Below are 27,072 nucleotides of genomic sequence, written 5' to 3' on the forward strand. Positions count from 1 at the left end.
CTACAGACTGACCAAGCTGAAGGTGGTGCTGATGATCTGCAAAGACGATGCGGAACCACCCGGGTGTGGAGCAGGAGAACGCCTGGCCACAGCTCAACACCACCTTGTGTCTGAGGAACTGCCTCCACAGGGACAACTCCTCCTCAAACGATGACTCTCTGAGATACTACCAAAACAGAGAGACGGGTGACATATTAGCCTCGGAAATGTACGCACATTGTTTTCAAGAAATTAGGAGAACAGTGGAATAAATTGTGTGATATGCATTTGTCTATTCAACAATTAGAACTATATTACAAGCTACAGTATTTTAATCTAACTTTGGTCCTGTTACCTTTCTGAGATCAGCCCAGACATACAGAGCAGCCGGCCTGTCCAGGAAGGGGATGCCCATACTGAGCAGCTCTCCGGTCACATAGGTGTGAGCAGCTTTCAGTCTCCGTCTGTTCTCAGGCAAAAATTCCTCATTGATCCACTCTACAACAAGAGAATGTGAAGTGACAATAGGCAAGTGTAAATTAAATGTTACAAGTCTTTGTGCAGCTTGATGTGGAGCAGAGCCCCATGCTGTGTTCCTGTCACATCAGAGGAAGCCGAAAAGGGGGGACTGATATTTCTTGCAAGCAAAGAAAGCATTAAGAAGCACACATTTGAATTGTTGAAAAGCTTGCATCAAAAATAATTTGCATATATGAATTTAAACTCATCCATACACAGACTGCTTGCTTTGAGTAAAGGCAGCTGATTGTAAAAGTGTGAATTTTGACTTTTCTTTTGACCAAACTGAGCTGAAAAAACTGACATCAGACGAAATATGATGTTACAACTGCAGTGTGTTTGCAAAAGCATGCGTCAAGCTAGGATCATACCTCTGTCCTGAAGCAGCTGCACTACCTGGTGCTGGGAGGGCCCAGGGATGCCATGAAAGGAGCCCAGCTGGGCCAAAGCCTCCACAAGGTCTTTGTTCTCGGTGTACAGGGTGCCTATTCTGATTCCTGCCATTGCAAAGTCCTAGAAAGGACAACACAAAGTCAATGAAAAAGAACTGCGAAAGCAAACACCCGACGAAGGAGAGATTTCACTGTATTGTGAGAAGGGATATAAAAAGTCTCACAGTCTCATACTGTCAAAGCTCAGCACAGTACGTACCTTGCTCATCCCCCACATTACATGTGTCCTCTGTGGGTCGGGCAAACTGAAATAAGGGCACATCATCAGGAGATAAGAGGATGTCTTCAGCCACAATAGTGATGATTAAGGGTCTAATAGAATAATCATGCCGAGGTTAGTACCTGTCTAAACTGAGGACACTGTGAAAGGTGACAGATTCATCAAAGACCGTCAGCATGTACACTTCATCGACGATGGCGTGGAGCTCGTGTCTAAAGCAGGAAACGAGGGAGAGACAAATAATGTAAACATATACGTAGTTTCAGTGCAGCATTAATAGAGCCCCGGTTTTATATTGTTAATGACTGTTTATGACAAAGAAAAGGCAGTATAAATGCAAAATGTTTCCTTCAGCATCCCATGTCAGTGTAAAAGCACCGTGGTTTATGGTTACAACAGCTCAGTGCCTGGAAGGGTCTATGGAGAGAATTACACTGGCAAGATCATTTAGAAAACAATAGATGATGCAGAAGACTCTTTGGCACATGGCTGCACTTGACAATATGCTGATGGTTAGGAGAGGTGATAAAACTCAATCAAGAGCGCTTGATATTCCGCACACGGGACAAAGCTCTCGGCCGTAAAGTAAAAGAGATCACAGCAGGAATTATATGCAGTGAATTGGCAATGTGTCTCAAAGAACCACGGGGCTGCAGACCAGGGGGACTGCAGTGTTAGGTCACAGTGTGGGACAACAGGGGGACGAACGTACCTTTTGGCAAACTCCAAGAAGGCAATCATGTCCTTTAGGGTGTAGATCTCAGCAAGTGGGTTGTGGGGGTTCATCAGGATTACAGCTCGAATGATCAGCCCCTGAAAGAAATTAGTATTCTCTAAGTAGAAGTAAACTGATGTAGTGCATCTTCACAGTCTGCACACACAAAGCTAGAAAAACAAATCTCTGAGAAAAATAGAGCATTCACAGTGTTTACCTAAACTGGGAACTTTGCCCGAGTATTTCTGGAGTGATTCTGTCTTTTTTTTAAATATTCATTAAGGGCAAGTGCTTAAGAAAACATGCTCTCATGAGTTACCGCTTGCTTAGCCCTTTTCAGACCTTCTTCGAGTTTCCCCACAGTGAGGCGGAAGGGTCGGCCGTCTTCGCCATCAGGCTATAAATAAAAAGTAGCGAGAGGAAAAGGAAAAAATAATACATCAACATTTAAACTGACTAGCTGAGAATACGCTCGGCTTGCACGGTGCAAAGGCGAAAGCACAAAATAAACATGTTTAGCGAAGATTTCAAACGAGGACATCGGGTTCTGTATTCCTACCTCGCAATCAAGAGGAACGTGGAAGAGTTTTACGTCACTGTACAAATGCAGATCTTCAGTGATAACACCATAGAAGGGAGTAGGGATGAGAATTGCATCTACGACATAGAAAGAGACATCTAAATACATACACAGACACACACACATGTAGAAATATACCATCTCCTTGTTACACCCAACTTATAAATGACACATTGTATTTGAATGAACATAAACAGTGTATATGACTAATTTTAAATGACCCACATCAAAGTGGGATTTGGGTTATTTGTGGTCATAATGTGGAACAAATTGATGATGAGTAACATTTTCTAACCTAATTTTGTCAGGCAAATTAGCACAAATGAATGGTTAACTCTGGCTCAGTGGATATGGGTTTCTTTTCAGACTTATGATTTTTATATTAAGTTAGTTATTGAGCACAACAAATATACCCCATTGCTCAAAATTAGGCCTTGCCTGCAGTGGCACTGAAGAATATGCAATTTATGTGGCTGCCTAAATAACTATTTTGTTGAAATGATTATGTGGAATCTTCCCCATTCTCTGCTATACTTTATATAATGATCATTTTTAATACAAAACATGCAAAAAAAAAGAAAAAAGAAAAGAAAATTGGCTAGATTTCCACTCTCTATTGCACACACATTTATATTCATAGAGTATCGATATGGGTGTGTTTATGTGTGTTTGTGTGTGCGCCTACCTTTAGGGTCACAAATTACTGCAGCGACACATGAGAAGAGAGACCCGCAGCCATTCATCACGACAACCTGAACAAACACAAACATCCACTGAAGGACCCAATTAAGACACGGAAGGAGGCCTGATAAAAAAACGCCCCAAATGTATCCACCTACTGACGCCGGGCTTTCATTACATCTACAAATGGAGCTGGTCGCCCTGAACGCACACGGCTCATTTATAGCATTCGGCATCGACATAATCATTACCGAGTTAATCACATAAGTTACACTGGGTCCATTGCCTTCATTTGTGATGAGGACTGTCATCTGTAGCAGCAGTACAAAACTGTAAATAAAAGTTTAATTTTTCAGTAACGTCAATCACAACAAGATAACTTTTTATCCAAACTGACGAGTTACACAAGTGTCTTATTTTCATCTGCTACGTTTGTTTGTGGTTGAAAAGTTCACAAGAACACAGTGTAGCTATCATTATGAAAAGTAAAAGAGTTGTGCTTGAGTTTTACGTCATGTTAAAAGTAATTCACAGTCAAAAGTGCAACCAGTCATTGTGACAAATACTTTCTTTTGTTTATACTCTTCCGTAGTTTAAACTCATGGAGATTCATTATACTTTCTAGCTTTTGCACAGCATGTTGCACATGTCAAACCTAAATATGCAAAGTGCCTACAATCTACAGTCATCATATGAATGTTGTGAAAAGTGTATTATTTCCCTCTGACATATTGTTGAGAATAAGGTAAATACGCCAGTGTGCAGGAAGCTTACGGTTGTGCACGTACAGTGTGTGAGTAATTGTTCCATTTTATCTCTGTTACTTATACGCTTTCCCCCAAACTCTCTAAGGTTTTAATATATTCAAATGAGCGCAGCTACTGTCTTGCACATGTGCTTCATATTACTTATGTTGTGTTCCAGCAATAAAGGCAATACTCATCACTCACATTGTCAGCTCTCAGTGGGTTTGGAGAACAGCAGTAGTGAGTTAGGAACTTTGCCACTTCCTCTCTCAGGCTGAAAAAAAATAAAAAATTGAAAGAGGAGTCACGAGGCTAATGTTTAGCTTGAAAGGTTTAAAGTGCAACTTTACTATGAGCCATATAACAAATGTGATTTCTTATTAAAAATTAAAACAAAGATCTGCTTGTATGTCTTACAAAGAGTGTCCCCTCCAGTCTGGATACTGCAGCAAGGACGGGTCCATGTGTAGCATGTCAGGCTTGGTCAGCTGTAGCAGAAAGGCAAATGAAACTATTTGTGAATGCAGGCAGAATAATTCAGAATAAAGCAAATAGAAAGCACTTATTGTAGTACATCAAACAGGATGTGACTGTTAGATTTGTCTCACCCGTGTATGAAGAAGATCATAGCATAGTTTGTTCTCACTCGTACCCATGTTGATTATACCCTGGATAAAGAGAAGCATCTTGTAAATAATCCTTATAATGTCATTTTTATATAAACTCCAGCCCTTCCGACCTGTATTTACATCACGACTTACATCAGGGTTGTCCGTGTCGTGGTGTTTGTCCATCCCATACTGGGCATAACCCTCCTGGAGGATGCCTTGATGCTGCCGGATGCTATTACCACGACTGGACAGGTACACACTACATCCAGGAGTCTCTGCACCTCTTAGTGTTGCCAAAGTATTCTGAGACATTTTGCACGATTTGACAGATGCGGGCTGTGACTTTTGCGTCTCCTGAGTGGAAACAGCCTGCGCCGTGGGAGCTTCTGAAGGTGGCTGAGATGAAGATGACGAGACAGAGGGGGCAGCGGGGGTCATCAGCGAAGTTGACAGATGAGCTGAGGGGGAGGTGGGGGGTTCTGTCGGCGCTGTGGTTGGAGCACCCTGTCTGACGGCAAACAACGCCCCCGTGAGCATGCTGAACAGGCGGAGCTCGTGCTGACGCTCCTGTTCGGCCCTCCTCTCCTCCCGCTGCTCCCTCCGCTCCTCAGCCTGCAGCTCTCTCTCCAGCCGGGCCTCCTCCAGCGAGAGGAGACGCTCCTCTGCAGACTGCTGCCAGCTCAGGAAACTTGCCAGGGCTTTGTCCAGGTTCTCCTGACCACCACCTCTACCGCCCCCATGACCCCATGATGTTTTGCCACCCCGGCGACGCTTCCTCTGCCTCACAGATGTTGAGGGATGAGAGCCGTCCTTGCTGGGCTGGCCAGATGAGTCCTGTGCCACAGGGCCATCGACAGCCTGGGTGGCAGCTGTAGCAGAGCCAGCAATGTTCAGGTCACTAAAACCTGGGAATATAAAGAAGAGACATTTCAACTAGATATCACTTTCAAATTGTATGCTGATGTTAACAGTGATAATAATAATAATAATAATGTCAGCATTTGGATTGACAACCTGAGGGTGAGATTCTTGCATTTGTTGAGCTTTCCGGCCGACCCAGCGTGTCCTCTGTCCCCAGCAGAGACTGTCCATCTGTCTCCTGGTCATCTCCAGATCCATAGTACATCTCCGGGGGCGCAACACCTGAGTTCAGCATGCTCTCCTCAACATCTTCACATTTAATATCTAAGGGATCTCCCAGTTTTGGAGGCTGGCCAAACAGAAACCCACCCGAGGAAGCAGGACCAAAGGTGCCCGCTGGAACCCCTTGCAGGTATGCGTCAGGCCCACCGGGGCCCTGAAACACCTGTTGAGCAATGACAGCTCCGCCCAGGGAGGAGTAGGTGATGGCAGGTCGGTTCGCCAGCACCCTGTCCATCACATCGTAGAACTTCCACGACCTCATTTTGTGGTTGTCCTTGATGCGGCGGTATTCCAGCTTCATCTTCTTGATCTTCTCCCTGCACTGGTCGCCGGTGCGGTAGATGCCCTTTTCACGCAAAATGTGAGCAATGCGGTCAAACACACGCTGGTTGCGCAACGAGCTCTCCAGTTCAATCTGGACCGACTCGTCGGACCACAGCTGGAGCAGCTCCACGATCTCCGGGTCAGTCCAGTTGCTGCCCCTCTCATGCCTCCTGCCCCGAAAGTCCATCCTCTAAGTTACAGGACGTATTCTGCAGCACAGGACGAGGCGATATGATACACGTGTAGCCTAACTGTCATCTTAACTTCAGGAATACCGAGAAACGCTGGCACTTAAACGCACCCTTAATGTCACAGTTTAGGAAATATATGCGCGATATTTCACCCACTTATGTTCGCTCACCGTAAATCAAAAGTGCAGCTCTTCGGACACAGACTGTTGTGGAGCTGCCACTGTGATGTGACATCCACGTAGGTCGATACATGTCACGGCTACTTAACCCGGTTTGGACGGGTTTGGAATGGCTTTGTCCGGCCCCGTGCTAAGGTACACAATTCTCTCTCTCACTGCAAATTTGTCATAACTTGAAGAAATGGGGAATAGACGCGCACAAGGATATCTACATCCGGGTTGACGGCACATGCGTGCTGTCCTTATTCCGGGATAACTTTGGTCCGTGTTAACGGGGGAGCTGCTGAAAGCGGGCTGGGTTTTCACTTATACCAGGCTGTAGCGGGGTAGACACAACCATGCGAGTTAGAGTCGGACTGAGAGCTTTGTGTTATGGCCCCCTCTACCGTACGGTGTGCTGCTCTGTCGCTGTTTGTAAGTCCGGTGCACTTCCACAAGATGGCGGTCATACACAGCGGTACGAGCTGCTATTTGTGGAAAACAAGTATGCGTGTTTTGTTTACAGGCGTGGCCCGGATTATCTTTGTAACGATTTCAACATTGAAATTTTAATACGCCGTCTGTTGTAATGATAAATTAGTCTTAATAACAGACGAAAGCAGCTGTAACAATAATAATTTTAATATAATATTATTTTTTCTAAAAAAAAAATTGCTATAATCAAGCTAGTGTTTACGTTGACTCTTTATGTATATTTATTGCTGCTTAGTGTAGTATACCAATGCCAACAAAGCATATTGAATTGAACTGAAAACCTGAGCTGTTTCTATTGAATAAAAAGTGGTAAAACGTGATGCCTTTATAAAGGCTCAAGGCGGTTAAAAACAAAGAGCCGCCCGGGTCACCGACTGCGGTGAGACAAATCAAGCATACACGATAATCTACGTATTTCCTGGAGAAAAAAGGGTTAGTGGCAGTTTGTTGTCATCTCCATCCAATAGTGAACCGTTATATTGTGTTGGCACGTAGCCGCTTATTTTCCCCCTTTTTTTAATCCACGCATTCATTTCACTTGTGTGAAATATTCGCCAGCGAACTCCAGGCAGAAAGCAAACCACTTGAAATGACTGAAACCTTCAGAGAAAGCCGTTTAAAGAAATAACTGGGTGCGACGGTTGAAGTTAACTGGCAAAAAATATAACCATGGTGGTGGCAAGTTGGTGGCGGATGGCACACAAGACGGGATAGTTGAAACACTGCACTTTTGGCAGAGGATGGATGCGTGCGGATAGCATTATAACTAATCTCCGGGATCAAGTAAAGGACGTCAAGGTTTAGATGTAAAGTTGAAAGTCAAACCGCAGGAGAAAGGGGAGTCTCCGCCCGGAGCGAGACGAGGAGGACGAGGAGGAGGCATGACGTCTCGGTCCGTGCCGCTTTCTGACTTGCTAAGGTAAACTGTTGAGACTGCTTTATTGTTTTGTTTTTTTGCTAGTTTTTTTTTTTTCTAATTAAAACCCACGAGTGTTCAAAGCTGGGAGGGGAGCTCAGCTGTGACAGAGTGGGTGGGAACAATGGGAGTATTTGCGGACAGCATTTCAGCACAAGTCTCTGCCAGCGCTGCCAACAAGCTCCTCACCAGTCTTCCCAGTCAGGTGAATCCTTCCCCCAGTCTGGGCTTCTTCTTCTTCTTTTTTTATTTTTTAATTCCAGTGTAGGTGGACCTATCTTATGCTAAAGGAAATATGACTTAGCGAGATAACTGCCCAGCTTTGATCCCGAAGCGCTGCCTCTCTGAAGTTTATTGTTGGTAAGATACCATGTTTGCTCTAACTGTTGTATTTACAGCATTGCATCTGTTAATTCTGATGTATGTTTTTTCTCTCTCTGTATTCCACCCTCCTCTTTGTATCTCACGCACTCTTCCAATTTTCTTTTTTCTACATTTACCCTGAAGCCTGAATGGGCTAAAAACCTCATCAAGTACTTTTATCTGTGTAAGGTGTGAATTGCTGTAATTAATTTTAGTTAGTGCTGCCTCTCAGACAAGGCTGGAATTGTTCAGACCTAGCTACGCACGATTCCTATTCAAACTGGCCTCAAATACTAAGTATGTTCGGGGGGAAGCCAACTGTGACCAGATTGAACAAACAAGCTGGAAAAACTACACCTTAAGTGACCTAACTCATCCCCCTGTCTTGCCCTAAGGTTAGCATTGTTCTTACCTCTAGTGCAAGTCCCACTGGGATCTTAACAAGGGAGGAAGTCAAGGTCACCAGCTATTGAGGCAAACAGCGTTGCTCCCAGCATCCTCCTCAGTCGGATTACAGTACCACACCACATCAAAAGATTACCCTGCAAAACTAATCTTTTTGTTCCTCTCTTTGTTAGGCCTACATCTTTGCCCAGGCCAGTTTCAAGATCAAAGCTATCCAAAAAAAAAAAAAAAAAAGGGTTTGTTCTTGTGTTTATATCGCCAGAGGAAGCTGGACTGCTTCTGCCCAAAACAGCAACGTTCCAGCTCAGTTGGTCCGTCACCAGTAGCGGGTTTAACAGTACTGGTAATTCCTCAGCTGCGAGCTCTTAGGAAGCACACATTTTTACAAGAGGCATAAAACAGGAATGCAGCGGAGGAGAAAGAAGTAGGAAGACAAACTTGTCAACAATATAACTCATCTATAAACTAGGGCAGTGAGGGTTGTGGATGAGGAAAAGTTTATCACAGGGAACAATGCCAAGATTCAGATGGCTGTTAAAAATTGGGTTGGATCTCTCCGTGGGACATTACTTACAGAATTGATTCTTTTTCCTGGACACATTGCTGCTGCTGCTCCAGACAACATTTTATCAGGCGTTTTCCATCTCTCTAAGTCACAGACAGTGGGAGTCGGCATGGAGCAGGCTTTACCGGTTCTAAGTCATGGTGTTCTCACTCACTTCAACTGTGCGTCTCAGATGATCACCATACCGCTCTCTTCCAGCTGTGTGCTGCTGTCCTGATAGAGCACAACATGCCTGTGCAGTGCCTCTGGTTTTCCAATCACACTCTAACTTGGAGCAATTTTCCCTCTCAGGAGAGGATACTTGGCTGTCAGTGGTACTTCACAAATGCTGCAGCTCGGTTGTGTGCCTTGGTTTTTCTGTGAGAGGGCATCCCAGAGCACATGGTGGGTGTTGATTTGGCTGGTGGGCAGCCTGAAATAGAGCTGGAGTGCTGCATATGGTCTGTCACAGCTTCGTGTACTTGTCATTACCAATGGAAATTGCCTGTTCATCCCCACATTTATTGCATCTTTCCAGATTGATACTAATGCAGAAAAGGTAACTGGATGCACAAACTCTTTGTCAGATGCATCCCATTTGCACTGTTGGGTGTTGGTGTGACTGTTGTCGTCTCCTCCTGCTGTTCACTAAGCAGTTGCTGTGGATCAGTGGGGGATAAAGCGTTTTCCAGATGAGTATAGGAGAATGAAGCTGGCAATTTTATGGTCTTAGGAAATGCGTGCGCCATTATACTGGTAATGTTTCTGCATTCGCGTGACTGTTGGTGTTTTAATTAGCATTGGAAATGACGGGTCAGTCATTCATTAATCATTCCACCCAGCAAAAAGTACAAGACTTTGTCCAGAACAAGCGTGGACATCTTTGAGTTTTAAAAGAACTAATGATTTACTGGATTATATTATCTTTTATGTAAACTGTCTGGCAAGGATCCTGCAAATTTGATCATTAGAGAGCTCTGACAAAGACACATACTGAGGCCAGACATTTTACAGTTGAACTGTAAGCTTTTTATGTAAGATGGCACTAGCCGTGAATATAACGTATGAAAGAAATGAACACTAACCTTTACTTGAAACTGAATTATTAAATGAATATAAATATCTGTAAACACAGCTGGCATGAAATAAATATGAATTAAGAAAAAATAATGGCCACATACTCTTGCAACCTATAAAAATGCTTTTTATGCCAGAACTACAATCAGAGTTAATCTATCTGGGATAAGCCAGTTTGGACAAAAATATCGTTCCAGCTGGTGTATCTGTTGGGCATTAACGTTAAAATTCAGAAGAGATTAGACAATTGTATCATATAACTACAGTAAAGCCTGGGAGTTAAGCAAAAAGAACATAATTTGGCATTTTCTAATACCTTATGGATACTGTTTTTATATGATTGTAGTTATTAGGGGTGAACTGATACGTGTGTCTCAAGGTCGTTATAGGCTGTCGTTGATTAGTAATCAGTGTGAGAGATTACCAGAACCAAAGGACATTTGCAGAAAAAAAATGAAACTCTTGATATCAAAATTTAGAACAACACAAAACTCCAACACAAAACCTTGCTGGAATGCCCCTATTAATTTATGTTTTACATGTTTTAATTAAAAGAGAACTTTTAATCTTTAAGGCTTTATTCTCCACAGGCTGTTGGCCAAGGACTTAATGAGGTTATCAAAACAATAATTATTGTACATTGTGGATGCCTTTCTGATCCAGCTTCCCCCCCACCTCCTCTCCTCTTCTCAGTGTAGCTGAATCGTGATTAGGTGTCAAAACACAGGAATCACTGTGGTTAGTTTGTACAACAAAGCCTTGTTCTGCTGGCCACCGAGCAGCTCCACAGGTGAAGCGCGCTCCTCAAGGGCACCTAAGCTGTCGATGCTGAGGGACAGAAGGGGATGGCTCATTATGAATTTCCGAGACAGAACGTCGATGCAAAGTGTTTTGACTGACAGCAGTGACCCGTTGTTGCCGCCGATGCTCTTGTGTTCCAGAAGTGAGAAGGCGTCTTGTGAAACACAGGTTATCCTCGATCAAAACTACACGCCCTCCTTATCGCCGTGACATACTGAACCGCATCCGCGGGCCTGTCAATAGTTTGAAGCAGAAGGTGTTGGCTCAATAATTCAAAGCGTTCGTGTTATGTTAGCATACCACAGGTCATTTGTTCACCCCGGCATTTCCGCTGGTTCATTTACTCCAGTGTGGCACTAATCTTGTTAGAGGTTGCGCAACCGCTTTTCTGTTTTCATTGTAGTTTAGATTCGAAAGTCTTAGTTCTCCTGCGGTTTGAAGGTTGAAGTTTCATCTCGGTTTTGGGCCTTTGATGTATATTGTAAGAGTAAGCAGCCTCTTGTTAACTCCTCTCCAGGCTGTGTTTTGAGAGAACGTGTTTTGGGCGTGTTGTGTTATAATGTGCTCGTTATTTTCCGCAGTGCTGTAAGGGAGGGGGGCAGGAACACCCCCACCCACCCCACCTTTCTCGCCTCCTCTCTCTCCATCGACTCCTCACTCTCTCGGTGACAGCAGACCCATGCTCCTGTTTTTGTGGCTCCAGCATAGCATCTAATGAGCACAGAAGAATTGCTCCACAGGAAGAGTGACAGCCCCTGGTCATGTATCCACCACCTCTCCTGCTGCGCTCAAATCACACCCACTCCCAAATATATCTGTGAAGGCGCAGACATATTCAGTGAGCCTCTCCTCTTTGAATAGTTCGGATGCGTATAACTCACCGGAAACAGGATAATTGTTTGGGAGAATGAAGAGGGAAAGGGCAATTTCTTTCTTAGAATGTTAAGAAATGTTTGCCAGTTTCAGGAAGAACTTAATAGAAAAACAACAGCTACCTGCAAGTTGCCCACTGCCAATATCTGTTCCTTCAGTTAGAGTTTGTAAGTTTTATTATCAAGAGAGGGCCAGTTATTTAAAAACACCCATACTCACTATAGGCAATCAATACAGATCTGCTCACTAAAATTGGAGCCTTTTAAAGGGAGGATTTTCTTTCAGCTTTGTGAAGAGCATCTTGCAGTTTGAATTTTAACTAAATGTATACCTAATAACCTGTCCTGGCTTGGTTGCTCTTATTTTGAGATGATAGATAGATAGATAGATAGATAGACAGACATGTTACATACATGTTTTCCTACACATTATGTCACTGGGGTGACCAGCCTGCAAACTGCTCGTTAAATTTAACGTCCATCCAACCTCAGCTCCGTTTCCCCAAAGGCTAAGATATTCTTAAGCCCCTTTCATTCACATAGTAATGGACATTCATGCCATTCCATTAATTTGATGGTATCTGAACATGTGAGCTTTATGTGTGAATGAGCACTCTGCTAACTTTTCCTTAGAAGTCATCATGGCAATCTTACAAGGTCAGACCTAGTGTAATTTTCGTGCCACTTTCCACACAGCACAGGTGTTGAACTGAACTAGCATGTCGTTGCGTTAACAGATAGGCAGACTTGGAGATGAGTAAAGTGATTCGGGGAAGGTTTTTTTTTTTTTTTTGAAATGCTGTGCCAAAGACACAGTTTGCATGCCAAAATCACAAAACACCTTTTTCTGTTCAATTTGCTCTGCAATTTCACACCTTTTACAAACTGAAATGTCAATTATAAACAATTTCATTGCGATGAAAACAGAAACTGTAACAGGTTGGTTTTCTGAGACTCACTAATAATGGATATAATCTGAGTTTTGACTAAATGTGCGCAAGGGCTGAATTGAGTTTGTTGCTTTTAGCTATTTGTAGGAGTCTTTCCCCCTGAGCATCACCAAAGACAGAGAGAGTTGCGTGCATTTACGCACGTGGAACAACAGAAGCAACTTCATTAATTATAAATTATTCCAGACATGGAGACAGGATCTGACGGCAAGTCACACTGTGTACTCTTCCTCACATCAGACAGGTGAGCTGTCATTCACAGAGCCACAGTGCATACGCTGCAGTTAAATAATTTGTCACACGGGGGATTTTGATTTAGCCTTTTGTTTATTACTGCATTGTTATGCATTCTGTCGCTTGATGTACTGTCTAATCTTAAATGTACTTTGTGTATCACTGCTGTGTCCATCACTGAATGAAGCTGTGAGGAACATTAATGTAGAAGTGACCTATGTCTGAATGACAAACTGCTGTCACTTAAACAGATTAATGAAGCCAGCAGATATCTGTCATGTCTGAGAAGGGCTTTTACTTACATTGTAAATCTAATGGTGAAGATGCTGTATTTAAAAAAACAACGTCATCATATTTTCAAATCATTCCCCAGTATGACTAGACTATCTGTGCTGCCTTGAGCCCTGCTTTTTTTTTTTTGCTGCTTTCAATTATTACTGTGCACAAGGAATTCTACCACACTGCTCTTAGGCACTGCCATCTTTCCATCCATCACATCTTAAGGGACACAAACAACAAGGAGTCCTGAAACAGATGGTGTGGCTCCCTCAGACTTATGATCTGAACATCATTCAATCAGCCTGGCGGTACATGAGGAGACAGAGCAAGTTCTCCAAGGTGCTTGGAGCAGCCTAACTGCTAAGTATCTTGAAAAACTGCACACAAGTGTACCTAGAAGAATAAGTGCTGTTTTAAAGGCAGTGGGTGGTCACTATTTTATTTAAAAATGCCTAATGCGACTTACCAGATTTAGGATGCGGGGTATAAGCTACTGATCATGTCCGTCAGCTTTGTCCTCACTTCCGCTATCTGTGTTTTTCTTTACCACGGGAAACTACAACATCAACCTCAGAGCAGCAACCTGCCACACTGAAAATTCTCAGTTTTGGCCGGGATTCTGATCATGCAGCAAGGCAAACCCTGCTAGATTGTTTTGGTGGATTATCCGTTTTAATCAAAGTGCTCGTCTCCTTGCATGCAAATGCTCCACCACGACGATTCCACCTGTCACTATAATGAGGAAACACCAAAGCTGCATCTTTCGCTTACCTCGGCCCCATGACGACTGTGATTGGTTTAAAGAAATGCAAACAAGCCGGAGCGTTAGTTTTTTTTTTTTCCTCCCCCTACAGCAAAATGATAGCGTGGTGAAGCCAAACCACTATGTTCCCCAGAATGGCCTGAAAAAGCGAGACTCGAAGGTATCTGATTGGTGGCACTATGTGATAAATGCTGGGGGTTTCAGTTGGCAAATCTAAAACAAATTGAACACCTACTGGAGAGTTTGGATGTGTGAGACAGTGTCATCCATCAGAGTCTTAGTGCGGTGGCTCCACACTTTACTCATGCACTTCATGTTGGATTTTTTACTTTTGTCACTATCTCTGGTTGTCAAGATGTCTCGCTTCAGACTAAATTGTAGGACAGACAAATAAATCTCACATCATTGCCAGGTTAAGGAAAGAATTACTACCATCTTAATTCTCTGTCTATATCTACTAAGAGGGTTTATGTTGGATATTGAACCCCTAGCAGGGATTGACTCACTGAATATCACCGTGGTACCCTGTTGGGAGGGAGGGGGGATCGGCAGTGAAACAGTACAGGCATTTAGGTCTGCATCATCTCCCTCTTCCTCATCTTTCTTAGGATGAACTGATATATTTAACGGATCCCCAGACCTTATCTTTCTTCTTACTCTGAGTCAGTTACCTTAAAGCTTTCCTTTTTATGTGTGTCTTACAAGCTTCTTTCCGATGACTCAAAGAGCTGCACATCAAAGGCCAGCAGAATGCCCAAGTCTGAAAATCTTTCACATTTTCAACACCTGCTCCAGTAACGATCCTTTTTATCGCGCTTGTTATTTTAGTATTCAATTAAAATTTTTAAACATCACCTTTTCGTACCTACTAAGTACTTGTATGAATTTGAATTTTGGAATATCCTAAAAATTAAGGGCAGCGTGTGAGTCAGAATTGAAATATCCTCTCCCTCAGAAGCCTTTCCTCTCTTGTTGCCATTAGCTGTGTATTGGTTTGCTGCGAGCTCTTCCTGTATTGCAGCAACATGCCTACTGTATATCATTATCATACATTACCATTTCAGGTCTGCAAAAATGAAGGGGGAGTGAAAAATAATTTTGTTCTTGGCACATCCTTTGTCTGTTTTGACCTAATATGTATGCTTTGCACATGTATTAAGTTTTATTTTTTTCTCTGTTTGACAGTGGACAGTGAGCTGAGCATGACGCATGATAAGGCCTGTGGGTGTGCTATTTATTTTTGCTGCAGTTTTGACCCGTTAGCGCTCCAGTTTTTTGTTTTCCGAATGCTATCTGCAGTAGGTAATTTCAGGTCCAAGAGTGACCCATTTAAGAAGGCCATATTTTTGTTTATAGCTTGCTCTGTCCTCTCATCTCTAGGCCACTGTTCTACTTTGCTGCTGTAAGGTAGAGCAGCCCCACTCTGCCTGGGAAGCTGTGACAGACGGACGGATAGACTGCCCTGAGAAGAGTTCTCCTTTTAATGGATGCCAGGGTGGCCCTGCTGCTCTTACGGACAGGTCTTGTCCTGCTGACAGCTGAACTGAAGTGGATTGATGCCGCAGAGGTCTACACCAACACTTGGGCTGTCCACATCAATGGGGGACCAGGGGTGGCTGACCGCATCGCCAGGGAACATGGTTTCATCAACCACGGAAATGTGAGTTATACCTACCGTGTGTAATACAGTCGTGACTTGATAATCTGACACTAAATGTAAAACCTTCTTTTATGTCGGATAGCAAGGCTGTCGGATTGTCAAGACGGAGGTCGAGATACAAGGAGGGCTTGATGCTTGAAGGGTCATTTGTTATTAATTAATGATGAATTAATGATAAATATCCGAATATTCGGCTGGGTCAGGGGGGCACTTCCACCCCAGGGGAGTGCTCCGACGGGGTGGAAGTGGCCGGAACACACAGACAGTATTTGGCTGCTGATGCCAGTTTAGTTAGCAGTCAGAGTTCTGTTTCCACCATCAGTGACGGAAGCAGCGGTACCACCATCCATGTTTACTTCCATAAACACTGAGCACGCTCGCTGCATGTGACGTCGTCGTGTCCTCTTCTGTGCATGCGAGACACTTTTGGGTCGTATGAAGTTCACACAGAAGATCACATACAAGTCACGTTTAATTTTAAATGTGAACGAACCTGCAAAAAAATTGGATTTCACAAAAAAATCCGAATTGAGCATCAAGTCCTGCAGTCTGAAAGTAGCCAATCTGTGGGATTGTTCAGTCAGATAATACGCCGTTATCCTTATTTGTGACATAAAATGTCATGTCGGACTCAGAATCCAAGGCTGTCTGTATGTTAAGGCTGTTTTTTATGGGATCCATTAGTTTTTCCTAAAAACCTGTCGGATAGCAGGGTTTCTCGGATTGTTGAGGGTCAGATTATCAAGTCACCACTGTATTCAGAAAAAGTATTCTGTGCACGCTCTAAGTTTGTGTTTGCCTCTCTCATATCGAATACCTATACCGCTTCACGTGAAGCTGTATATAAATACAGCTATGACTTATACAGTACGTGAGCATCAGTGTTACAAAATGATTGCACATCAAAGCTGAGCATCAGAGAGCCTGACATAACACCTCCAGGCCACCCTGTTTGTGCGGCAGATTGCTGAAGTGTGGCCTCCTCAACTTCTTGCAGCTTAAGTAGGGCATGCATGACTTCCCAACACATTGGCAGACAGTTGTGTTTACGGAGTAGTGTTAGAAATAGACGGGAATAATAAGGCTGTCTAAAAGAAGGTTGTTATGTTTAATTATGATGTAGGCAGTTTAATTTTATTGCTCGCTCTTTAGCTTCTGTTTTTGGGATTGCCAAGTCATTTTAATTAATTGAGCTGTGGTGTCACACAGTTTTTAGATAGGGCAAAGAAAAACAATAGTCAGAAGAGGCGAAAAAATATGGAGGGGAGCGGCAGAAGTGACTTATCGTGCTTTCAGTGGTGTGTTAGGTCCCTTGAATATCAAAATGCTTCCAAGGCTGAGCTTTTTCATATTTGTGTTCAGCACTTGACAGTGAGTTGCTGTTTGGTCCTCTCCTCTCCTGTTGCTCCACTTAAGACTTAACTTCATTTGCATGTGTCTTTGTGAAGCTGCCTGTGTGCTACACACGCCAGTGAACAGCCCTCTGGATTACTTCTTAGGAATATGCGTAGGAGGTTCTGCATATTCCCATCCCACCTCTACCCACCTCAAATAAAGAGGATTTTCTGAAAGAGAGGTTTGCAAAATTAATTCAGGCTTATCTTTGCTTTCTTTACTTTGTCAAAGATAGAGCTTTGTCTGCAGTGCAAAGCGAGATGTTTTTAGTGTTTCTGCGAGCAGTTGTCATGTGGGTTTATGACAATCTGGACAAGATTATACATGTGTCAGTATTAAATGCTCCTTATCGTCCACTCTATTATATTAAATCATATCCACGTGACTTAATATTGAGCTTGTCTCAGGACTTACGTTCTGCTTGAATCTGCAGTTGCTTTAGTATTGAGCTGATGTACTTGCAGCCGTTCCACTGGAAAACATTTTAAAACTATTTTACTGCAGGGTGACAAAAAACGTACATTATTTATACAAGCCCCTAACAGACATTTACTCTTAATTATTTGTTAATTCCAGATAGCAAATCAATCTATAGTGCTCATAAATTGGGTAAAATGACATTTTCAATTTTTCTGCCCACAGAATGCACTTATGTTCTGGAGAAACAATGTTATAAAATAAAAGTCTCCGCTGAACAAGACAATTGTACTTTCTCTCACATTCCCCTTATGCAATCGCTTTCCCCCAAAAATCTTTAATCGCGTTCTTTCTCCCGTTTGTCTCTTGTTCCCTCGTTTCACCCCACCACAAAAAATAACATTTGGAGCCTGTATTGTGCCTATTATACCACCAGATTAATGGGTAGATGTTTAGCCTTCTTTCCCCTTCTGTTAATTAGTGATTGCGTCAAAGTAGGAGATGCTGGAAGAAGGCACAGGAATGAATCCTCACAGACGACTCTCTGTTGCTAAATCTCTTGACGCCATATGGCAGGTTGTCAATTTAGTGCATGTGACATAAAGCTTCTCAGGCCCCGGAGAAAGAGGAATATAACCCCATTTCACAAAGTTAGCCCTGAAAGCATTGTGCTCATCTCACCCCAGTCAACCTTTCAGTACCTTTCTTTGTTTTTTTTTTTGTGCATGACACCAACCAAAGGGATGCAGGTTTTATGTGAGGGATAGATATTCCAGCAGTACTGTAGATTCCTGCTAGTTCAACAGGGTGAGCATGGAAACAGAGGAGAAACGAGCGTAGAAAGGAGTGAGACAATTACCAATTCCCCACAAAAATAAGACGAGTAAAAAGGAGACACATAGTGACAGCTAGATGACTGTGAGCTCGTGTGGGAGACACTAGCAAAAAATTAAAATAAAAAAGGATAGCTGGTGTAGTATAGTGTTACGGACCGAAAAGCATGAGTGCTGGATGACTGGAAGGTTGAAATTTAGTATTATCCACTGTCTGGAATTAGATTTTGTGGGAGTACATCTTCAGTCATTGTTTCACAGAGGCACCCAAATAAGCTTTATTTTAGTGTCTAGTCCCTGAGTGGGTGCGATGAGAGAAGGATAATCTACAGGCTGTGTGCAGTGTTTGCACACTGGCAGCATAGTGTGGGTTATATGAGGGTATGGGTTAGGGCTGGGGGCTTAGACGGGGAACAACTTAGTCATTTTCTCATCATCCTCGGTGGTTATTCTACAGGGCACATAAAGAGAGCAAAGATGCTGACGTATAATCAGGAGGTAATGGGATTTTTTGATCACTAATGTGATTATAGGATCATCACATAACTGATTATTTGTTCACTGCAATACTTTGAAATGCCTTAGTGTCTTGGTGCGTCTTCATGTATTTGCAGATTCACTCATTATGCTTCAGCCTAATATTCTTTTTAGGGAGTGTAAGGGAAAGAAAGCGTGTGTCTGTGACTGTGCACACATGTGGTTGCAAACCAGGGTTTAAGAGTAAATGTCACCGAGACTTCCCAGCGTGCATCGGCATTTTACAGGTTGTCACAGAGCATTGTTATATCTGTTTCTCTGTAATGCGTTCAATAATGTTTTTTTTTGCGTTTTTTTTTCCAATAACGCTTTTTGGCTACGTGGGAGTTCCGGACCAGGGTTTAGAGCTAAATGTCATGTTGTGTTCTTGGTGAGCCGAGTCAGAATCATTGTTTTTATGAGCACGGGCAGGCTCTGTGGGCGTTGACAGACTGAATCACCCTGGAGTAGACGTCTAAAGCCAGAGCCTCTCTCTGTGCCTCTTTGTCTTTCTATCTCTCTCTCTATCTGGGTCCCCTGGTCTCCCTCTATTTATAGATAACTCACTCAAAACATGTGGCAAGTGTGATCCGGAATAAAGGTTTTTGTTATCCAGCTTCCCACTGTCTGACGTACCGGTAGTGGCCCTCTTCAAAAACCGAAGGAAAACAGTCAACTGGCTTTTTGTGTTGGAAAGCTCACAGGTTATTTCCAGGTAGTGAACAGTCATCCTGTGGAAATTGATGGTAGTATAATACTCCTTTTAAAATCCAGTTTACCAAACACACACACAAGCGCTCTGTGCTAGGTGGAATGTAATGCAATCCAAGACTTCTGTCCGTTACTCTGCACATGACACCCTGCCAACTTTGTGACGCACCAACCTACTGGCCAGTTTTCTCTCTCTTTCTTGATTTGATTCAACAAGCTGCATTGGCATGAAATATAACTAAATAAATTCACGAAATATATCTCACTGTCACTCACTCCTTTTTCTTTCTGTCATCTACTTATCTGGTGGATGTGAGAGATGGTCACAGCACATCAGCATTGAGCGCATGCAGAAATGGCACTGATACTTTTAGGTACACACTAGGACGGTCGTTCTGTGGGTGAGAGGAGTTTGATTATTTTCTATTTGATTTGTGAAGTGAGCCCTGTCAGATGGAATGGTTATATCAGACAGTGTCTTTGCTTTTTATCTTTTCTTCATTTGCCTCAAGTGCAAATGGAAGGCGCACGAGTCTGTGTGTGTGTGGGCGTGTGTGTGTGTGTGTGTGTGTGTGTGTGTCCTTATTTTAAGGTAATAGTTTCATGAAAAGAACCTCAAAACTGTCTCCTTCTCTCTCTTTCTCACTGGGTTTCCATCTCAGTCTGTCCCTGTTGTTTTCCCTCCAGTGCATACCTGTTCTGAGATGTTCATATTCACACACTTCAACACTCCAGTCTCACTTATAAACCCATACTACACTACGCTGTTCTGCAGCACATAGTCAGTCAATGCCTGTACCTGCAGTCTTTGTTGTCTTCAATTTCCCGCAGGACTTTGAAGGGGAAAATAGGGAGTGCCTCCTTGAATAAAAGCTGTGAAGCCTTGCCTTTGGCGTTAATGAATCTCAATAGAGTCTGCAGAGGTGCTAATATATAATAATGGTACCAAGAGATTATTGTAAGAAAGAGATTGTCTGTCACCAGAAATCCAAGCCTTTTTTACTCTGTCACACTGTTGTCTTAACTCATTCTTAGGCTGGCTTGTTTGTCTTCTTCCTTCTGTTCTTTGTTTTTTCATAAGCAAACAATTTTGTCACTGCAATAAATATTCACTTTGGAGGAGTGAACATTTTAGCTCTTGCAGAACTAATGAATCTCACATTGCCTAATGGTCAACGTAAACAAGCGTTCACAGTCGAATTTGTTTAGATCGGCTGAGCATGGCGTTCAAGCCAATTTAAACAAATAATTGGCATCTGTTGGCTTTTTGTATTCGGTACGTCAAAATGAACATGCTGATAAAAACATTAACAAAATTGTAAGAAAGTGGAAGGAAGTCTTGGTTGATGAAGGATGAAGATGAGCGGTAATTTACACAACAGAAGCCAGCTTGATGTCAACTTTGATGAACTAACATATAATATAGGAAAATAGCAGTATAGTACATAAAGTATGGCTATGGACCTTAACCAAATGTGTTTAATAAATATTGATTTTCTTTACCTGTGCAGTGCTCACTCTCTGCCTATAATGAGACAAGACGTATACGATGTACAGTGTTGCTCTTCATGTGTTTACATTTATAGCTTGTGATACACTGTTAGTGTTTTCATCGTTATTATTTCAAAATGTTAATATTCATTGTAATTGATTGACAGACACTGTCCTAATTTATTTCTGCTCTCACAGCACCATTTCCTCCTCCAGCATCATTACACTGCATGAAATGAGCTTTAAAAACCACCAAAAATTCAGGAGGGGCCCCAGATCTTTCATTTTCAGTCATTTGTTTCTGTTCGTCCTCCTTTTTTTTTTTTCTCCTCTCTGGCCCCATTTCTTGCCTGCTCTTTGTTCTTCTTCAGTTAAAAATTGTAAACCTCACAGAGTCAAAGCTGTGATCACGGTCCCTCGTATAAGGCTTTAACTATCGTTTCTCTTTTTGCTTTTGCGTGTGTGTTTTTGTGCTTGTATTATTCATGTTGCAGGGGCATAAATCTGTTTACACAGTTATGTTGTGGGGACACGACTGACTTTTAGGGACAAAAAACATTTCTGCATAGAGGAAATTGTTTAATTTTCAGGAAGAAAACAGTTTAATGTTCGGGTTTTGGGAAACGGCGGTTATGGTTAGGTTTAGGGTACGTGTTCTGGAAATAAATAGAAGTTAGTGTGATTTCCTTGAAGATGATGGAAACACAAATGTGTGCGTCCGTGTCTGTGTGCATTTATTTTAGCGACGGTTAGTTATCTCAGAGTTTGGTGCAACCTTCTGCTCCCGCTCGCTGCCTCACAGCCGTACTGTAAGGCTCTTGTGACTGTCAGCAAACTGGCACACGACTCTACAGCCTGTTCTGGCATTAGGTTGCCATGGAGAAAATTGCCAGCATATTATTTCCAGCAGATTGACTCCAGTGCTGGGAGAGAGGGGGGGGGGTCATTTTTTGTTGGCAATACAATGCCATGCGTTTTCCTACATCTCAAGGCCACAAATTTCATAATTAGGCACAAATTGCAGTTGGGAGTCCTCTCCCAACTGCAATTTGTGCTTCGTTATTAAAATTTTAACGAGAGTCTTTAGAAAGCGATGGGTCCTTTTTGTGTGCTTGTCTTACTCTTTTTTTTTTCTTTTTTTTTTGCCTTGTTTTCCAATAGTTACCTTTTCTGTCCAGTAGTCAGTAAATACTATAAAAATGAACAATCTACTGACAGTCTGTACTCAGTTTTATTTTGTCTCTTTTATTTGAGGCGTTTTATACCTGCATCTGCCACTCTCTATCATATCCTATAAAACCCACTGGGAAATGTCTCTTTGCTCTCTCATTTCTTTTTTGTGACTTTTTGCCATTTTTAGAACCTGCCGTCTTCTTTCATTTCTTCTGGAGCCTGACCAATACTGGATTTTTGTTATAATGAAAAGAGAAAATCATGGGACTATTATTTATTAACTTCCCAGCAGTGTATTTCACAAGGTAGTGAAGAACTTACCATGAAGACCCCGCCTGAGTCAGCATCACCGTCTCCTCAGCTGTGAAGCACACTCTGCTGCATGGGCTGCAGACGGTACTGAGAGTGTTGTAAACAATGGAGTCAAGGTGCATTCTTCTGGACAAACTGTGTGATTTTTTTTCAAAATTTATTTCTAAATTACCACCGGCATCCTTTTCTGCATTAAATGTATAATATATTAGTCAGCATCTAATCTCTTCCGATGTTAAAATGTTGAATATTTGCAGACTATTTGCTGGTCCAGTCTCCAGTCTGTCACCCCTGTTTTCCCTACTTTCTCTTGACTGAACCCCGTGTCCCTTCTTTCAATCCTCTCTCCTCCCTTTCTCCATCCTCGAGCTTCTACTTTATTTCAGTGTTTACTGATCTGAGTGAAGTGTACCTCCTCGTCCCTGAGCTGTCTCTCATTTAAATGCACCACTTCATTATATGGTGCCTGCAGCCACAGGCCTTTTAGTTGTTTCCAAAAATGTCTCCTAGAAATGGGTTGGTGCCGTGCCAGAGATCCACAGATATCACTATTCAAAAGGTTTTATAAAGTCTGTTTTATAACTCAAGAATCTTTGACCTATAAAACTCTGACTCTGCCACTAACATTGCATTGGTAACAAGTTTGCATTCAGGTTTTGGACGGCAAAAAAACGGTGGTTAAGTGTGTGATTGTTGTAATGGAAAAGGATGGCTGAACGACTCAAAGACCAGACAGTACAGATCAAGTGTGTGGAAAAGGATTAAGTCAATCAGACTGCTCTCTGTTCTTCTGAGATATGGAGTTAGCGATGCGTGTGCATCATCGGCCTTCATTCAGTGGTCTTTTCTTCAGGGAAGGATTTTTTAAGACTACTCAAATTCATAATCTGGCCATTATTGACTGAGGATGGCTCCGAGTATATTGAGGATAGAACTTTCCTTTTGCAAGGCATTCACTTTTGCTCACAGGGAAGAATTTAAATCCAGTATAGTTCAGCTTCAGCCACAATGGCCTAAACTTTTGCTACCTTGTGTTCTTCTTTGGCTAAAATAATTCACTTAAACAGATGTTCTCAGTTAGATGCATGGTGATTTTTAGATCACAGTGAAGTGTAAATAACATTTTGTCCATGTCTTGTGACTACACGAACAAATCATTTTGATGTGTAAGCCCAGTTTGCCTTTAGCTTAGATATCTGCTTATTCGCTCGTGTGCTTTTATTTACACATTTTTGTCAGTTTCTACTTCAACTGCACTTGTAGTTGCTTGTCTTTGGGGAAATTTAGAGAGTTAAAACAACTGAACATTAAATAAGAGTACAGCAGCAACTGTTCTGCTGCTCTCTCTGGCATCACACTGTGCCATGAATTTTTTTTTCCATACCCACAGACAGGTTCAAGGCTGTTCCAGGAGCTGAATTTCATTCCAGCCCATGAGCAGGTATCAGCACAAATACAAAGTTCTTGCGAGTCATATGTAAGGATCCTGCATGACAGGATACTGCAGAGCTCTTTCTGTTTCACATTTCACATGGAAGAATATCTCTCCTTGTCTATAATTGCATCACTTCATATCTGTTATTCACCTCAGCGAAAATAATACTGATTTAATGCGATTCACCAGAAGAGCCTGATCACAAATAGCATTTGTTGTGCTTTTAATCCCAGGGTCGTGCTGAGACTGAGTGATGCTTAATGGTTAGTTTGGAAGTTTTAGTTTGTGGTTAGCTTTAGAAATAGCTCTTTAGACTGTCGAATCAACACGACTCTGGCACAGTTATAACTGACCCTTTTTTCTTCACGCTGTTTTTTGAAATTTTAAACACATAACAGAGAAGAAAACAGGAAAAATAAAGAAATAGAAAAGAACAAAAATTCTAACAGCACAGTGGAAAAGTGATAAATTTGCAGAAGGAGTCAAACATTTAGACACACCTACTCATTTAAGGGTTTAGTTTTATTTTTACATTTTGTTAATTGTAGAGCAACAGTGAACTCTGAATCAGGTCATCAATCAACAATGCTTTTTCTATTGTCTTGAAGAAGTTCCCGCGTTTGCTGAGCACTCATTGGCTGCTGTTCCCTCCGTCTGTAGCCCAACTTGTCCCAAAGCATGCAAAGGCCAGGTCATCTGAATCAGCACTCCATCACTTTCTTTAAATAGCCCTTACATAGCCTGGAGGTGAGCTTTGTCACTGCAGAATGTTGTGGTTGCCGTGCTGGGGACGTGTGTCTTAAATCCTGAATAAATTGGCAACGGTGTCACCAGCAGAACCCCCCTCCCCAACACCATCACATCTCCTCCTCTGTGCTTCGCCACACATGTCCTCTTTCTCCACACCTCACAAACACATGGCAGATGAAACCCCAAATCTCAAATTTGGACTCATCAGAGCAAAGCACAGATTTCCACTGGTGTAATATCCATGCTTCTGTTTCCCAAGCAGTTCTCTTCTTCTTATTGGTCTCCCTTAGTAGCGGTGTCTTTGCAGCGGCTCTGCCATGCCTGCCTGAGTCACGCAGTCTCCTCCGAAGAGTTGATGTCGAAATGTGCCTGACGCTTGAAGTTTGGGAACTACTGATGCGGGCTATAATCTGAGGTGCCTCTTGGTGATTTCTGATGCTGCTCACTCTAATGAACTTCTCTGCTGCAGAGGTAACTCTTGGTCTTTCTTTCCTGGGGCGGTACTCATGAGAGCTGGTTTCATCATCACGTTTGATGGTTTCTGCCACTGCACTTGAAGAAACTTTCAAACTTCTTCACATTTTCTGGACTGACTGACCCTCATGTCTTCAAATAATTATGGACTGTCCTTTCCCTTTACTCCGTTAAGCAGTTCTTGCCATAACATGGACTGCAGTAGTCAAATAGTACTATTCGCTACTTCACCACAAAGGCATTAAAAAGGCAGGAAATTACACCAATTAACTTTTGACAAAGCTCACCTCTTACCTGAAAACCATGTGAAGTGACTTACCCATAAAAGTGGTTGAAACACTGCTAATAGTTTATATCATCAGTTCAAACTGTGACTGCCTTGAGGAATCTAAAATGTTTTGACTTGTTGAACACTTTTTGTGTACGGTATAGCTTCATATACGTGACTTAAAAGTTTAATAGTCTTCAGTAGTTTTTAATAATGTAGCTAGTAGTAAAAAAAAAAAAAAAAAAAAAGACAAACCCTTGAATATGTAGCTGTACCCAAACTATTGACTGTGAGGAGACTATTCATCCATCTATCTATTATCTATACAACGCTTAATCCTCACTAGGGTCACGTGGGAGCTGGAGTCTATCCCAGCTGACTCAGGGTGAAGGCAGGTTCACCTGGACAGGTAACCAGTCTATCACAGGGCTACACTTAGAGACAGACAATTATGCACACTACGGACAATTTAGAATCACCAATTAACCTCAACATGTTTTTGGACTTGTGGGAGGAAGCCAGAGAACCCGGAGAGAACCCACACTGCACGGGGGGAACATGGAGACTCCACGCAAAAGAGACCGGGTGTCCTAACCAGGACATGAACCTTCTTGCTGCGAGGCAACATTGCTAACCACCGAGCCACCTTGCAGCCCTGTGAGGAGTCTATTACTATACAAATGCCTGGCTGTTGCATATTTATACATATAACAAATACAAATATCAAGAAAGTAGCCTGCACATTCAGCACGCAGGTGTATGTTACAGATTGCTTTCTACAGCAGCAATCGACCGCATTTCCAGTCTATAAGTAGGCTGTATGACATGCAGCCAGTTAAGTATTGCTGCAGCGGCTCAGGCTCCCTCATGTCAAGCCATCTAAAGACATTTACAATATCACTGTGAAACATTAAAACGCACAAAAGCTGAATTGCTCTCGAGAAAGTGTAAAAATTATTTTGTCGGAACAATGCATCGAGTTTAAATTATGCCAAATCAATCCATCGACCTGCCAAAATAAATAACCCAATTCTTCTGCTTCCAGCGACAGTCCCTATCAAACATTCTGAAATGCAATAATCAAATTGAAATGAAAATACTCATTTGCCAGGACTGAACAGCCGAAGCTGGCACTGTCATTGTTGCTGCCATTACGGCGACTACTTTGCTGCCACCATCAACAAATGTTTTGACTACTGCTGTTAATGTCACGACTACATCTATTGCTGCCACTGAACGCAACTAAAAGTCATATTAATGCTCCAAGTCAAATTTATGTTGGACCCTGTTTAGGTAATCATAAGTTTACTAATTTATCTAATGTTTGTAAGTCTTTGTGTCTTCTTGTTGTTGTTGTTTTTGTTAATCAGTATAGAAGAAACAGTTTGGTTAAAAATTACCGACTCAAATTGTTTTTTCTCCAAATTGAGCTAGACCACATCAATAAAGAACAATAACAACACTGCCTCAAGAACTAAATTGCCAACTCCAGTCATTAAATTTAATTGCTGTCAAGCCAGCAATCCACACACCTCCTAAGCCTTTTTAATATCCGATAAAAGCTCCTCTTTCTTTGCACGTCTACTGTACAGCTCCAGCACTCATCCCTCATCCTGCAC

General features: G+C 42.3%; 2 protein-coding genes across 2 annotated transcripts in view; one reads left to right on the forward strand and one right to left on the reverse strand.

The window, feature by feature from the left end:
- The window catches only part of accs (1-aminocyclopropane-1-carboxylate synthase homolog (Arabidopsis)(non-functional)), a 9,372-nt gene extending 2,879 nt beyond the window's left edge, over positions 1-6,493 (reverse strand). Inside the window, exons 1-14 of the mRNA XM_008275865.1 lie at positions 5,518-6,493; positions 4,654-5,408; positions 4,501-4,560; positions 4,310-4,380; positions 4,097-4,166; positions 3,151-3,217; positions 2,445-2,542; positions 2,205-2,282; positions 1,883-1,983; positions 1,293-1,382; positions 1,150-1,195; positions 870-1,011; positions 335-477; positions 13-166 (exon numbers count right to left, since the gene is read on the reverse strand). Of these exons, the coding sequence (XP_008274087.1) occupies positions 13-166; positions 335-477; positions 870-1,011; positions 1,150-1,195; positions 1,293-1,382; positions 1,883-1,983; positions 2,205-2,282; positions 2,445-2,542; positions 3,151-3,217; positions 4,097-4,166; positions 4,310-4,380; positions 4,501-4,560; positions 4,654-5,408; positions 5,518-6,157 (2,515 nt within the window). The 5' untranslated portion in view covers positions 6,158-6,493. The remainder of the gene's footprint in view (positions 1-12; positions 167-334; positions 478-869; positions 1,012-1,149; positions 1,196-1,292; positions 1,383-1,882; positions 1,984-2,204; positions 2,283-2,444; positions 2,543-3,150; positions 3,218-4,096; positions 4,167-4,309; positions 4,381-4,500; positions 4,561-4,653; positions 5,409-5,517) is intronic.
- Positions 6,494-7,296: 803 nt separating this feature from the next.
- Positions 7,297-27,072, forward strand: part of furinb (furin (paired basic amino acid cleaving enzyme) b) — an 83,136-nt gene continuing 63,360 nt past the window's right edge. The window contains exons 1-2 of the mRNA XM_008275866.1: positions 7,297-7,733; positions 15,399-15,678. Of these exons, the coding sequence (XP_008274088.1) occupies positions 15,502-15,678 (177 nt within the window). The 5' untranslated portion in view covers positions 7,297-7,733; positions 15,399-15,501. The remainder of the gene's footprint in view (positions 7,734-15,398; positions 15,679-27,072) is intronic.

This window comes from Stegastes partitus, unplaced genomic scaffold (assembly GCF_000690725.1).
Source record: "Stegastes partitus isolate 25-593 unplaced genomic scaffold, Stegastes_partitus-1.0.2 Scaffold60, whole genome shotgun sequence".
NCBI classification, from domain to species: Eukaryota; Metazoa; Chordata; class Actinopteri; family Pomacentridae; genus Stegastes; species Stegastes partitus.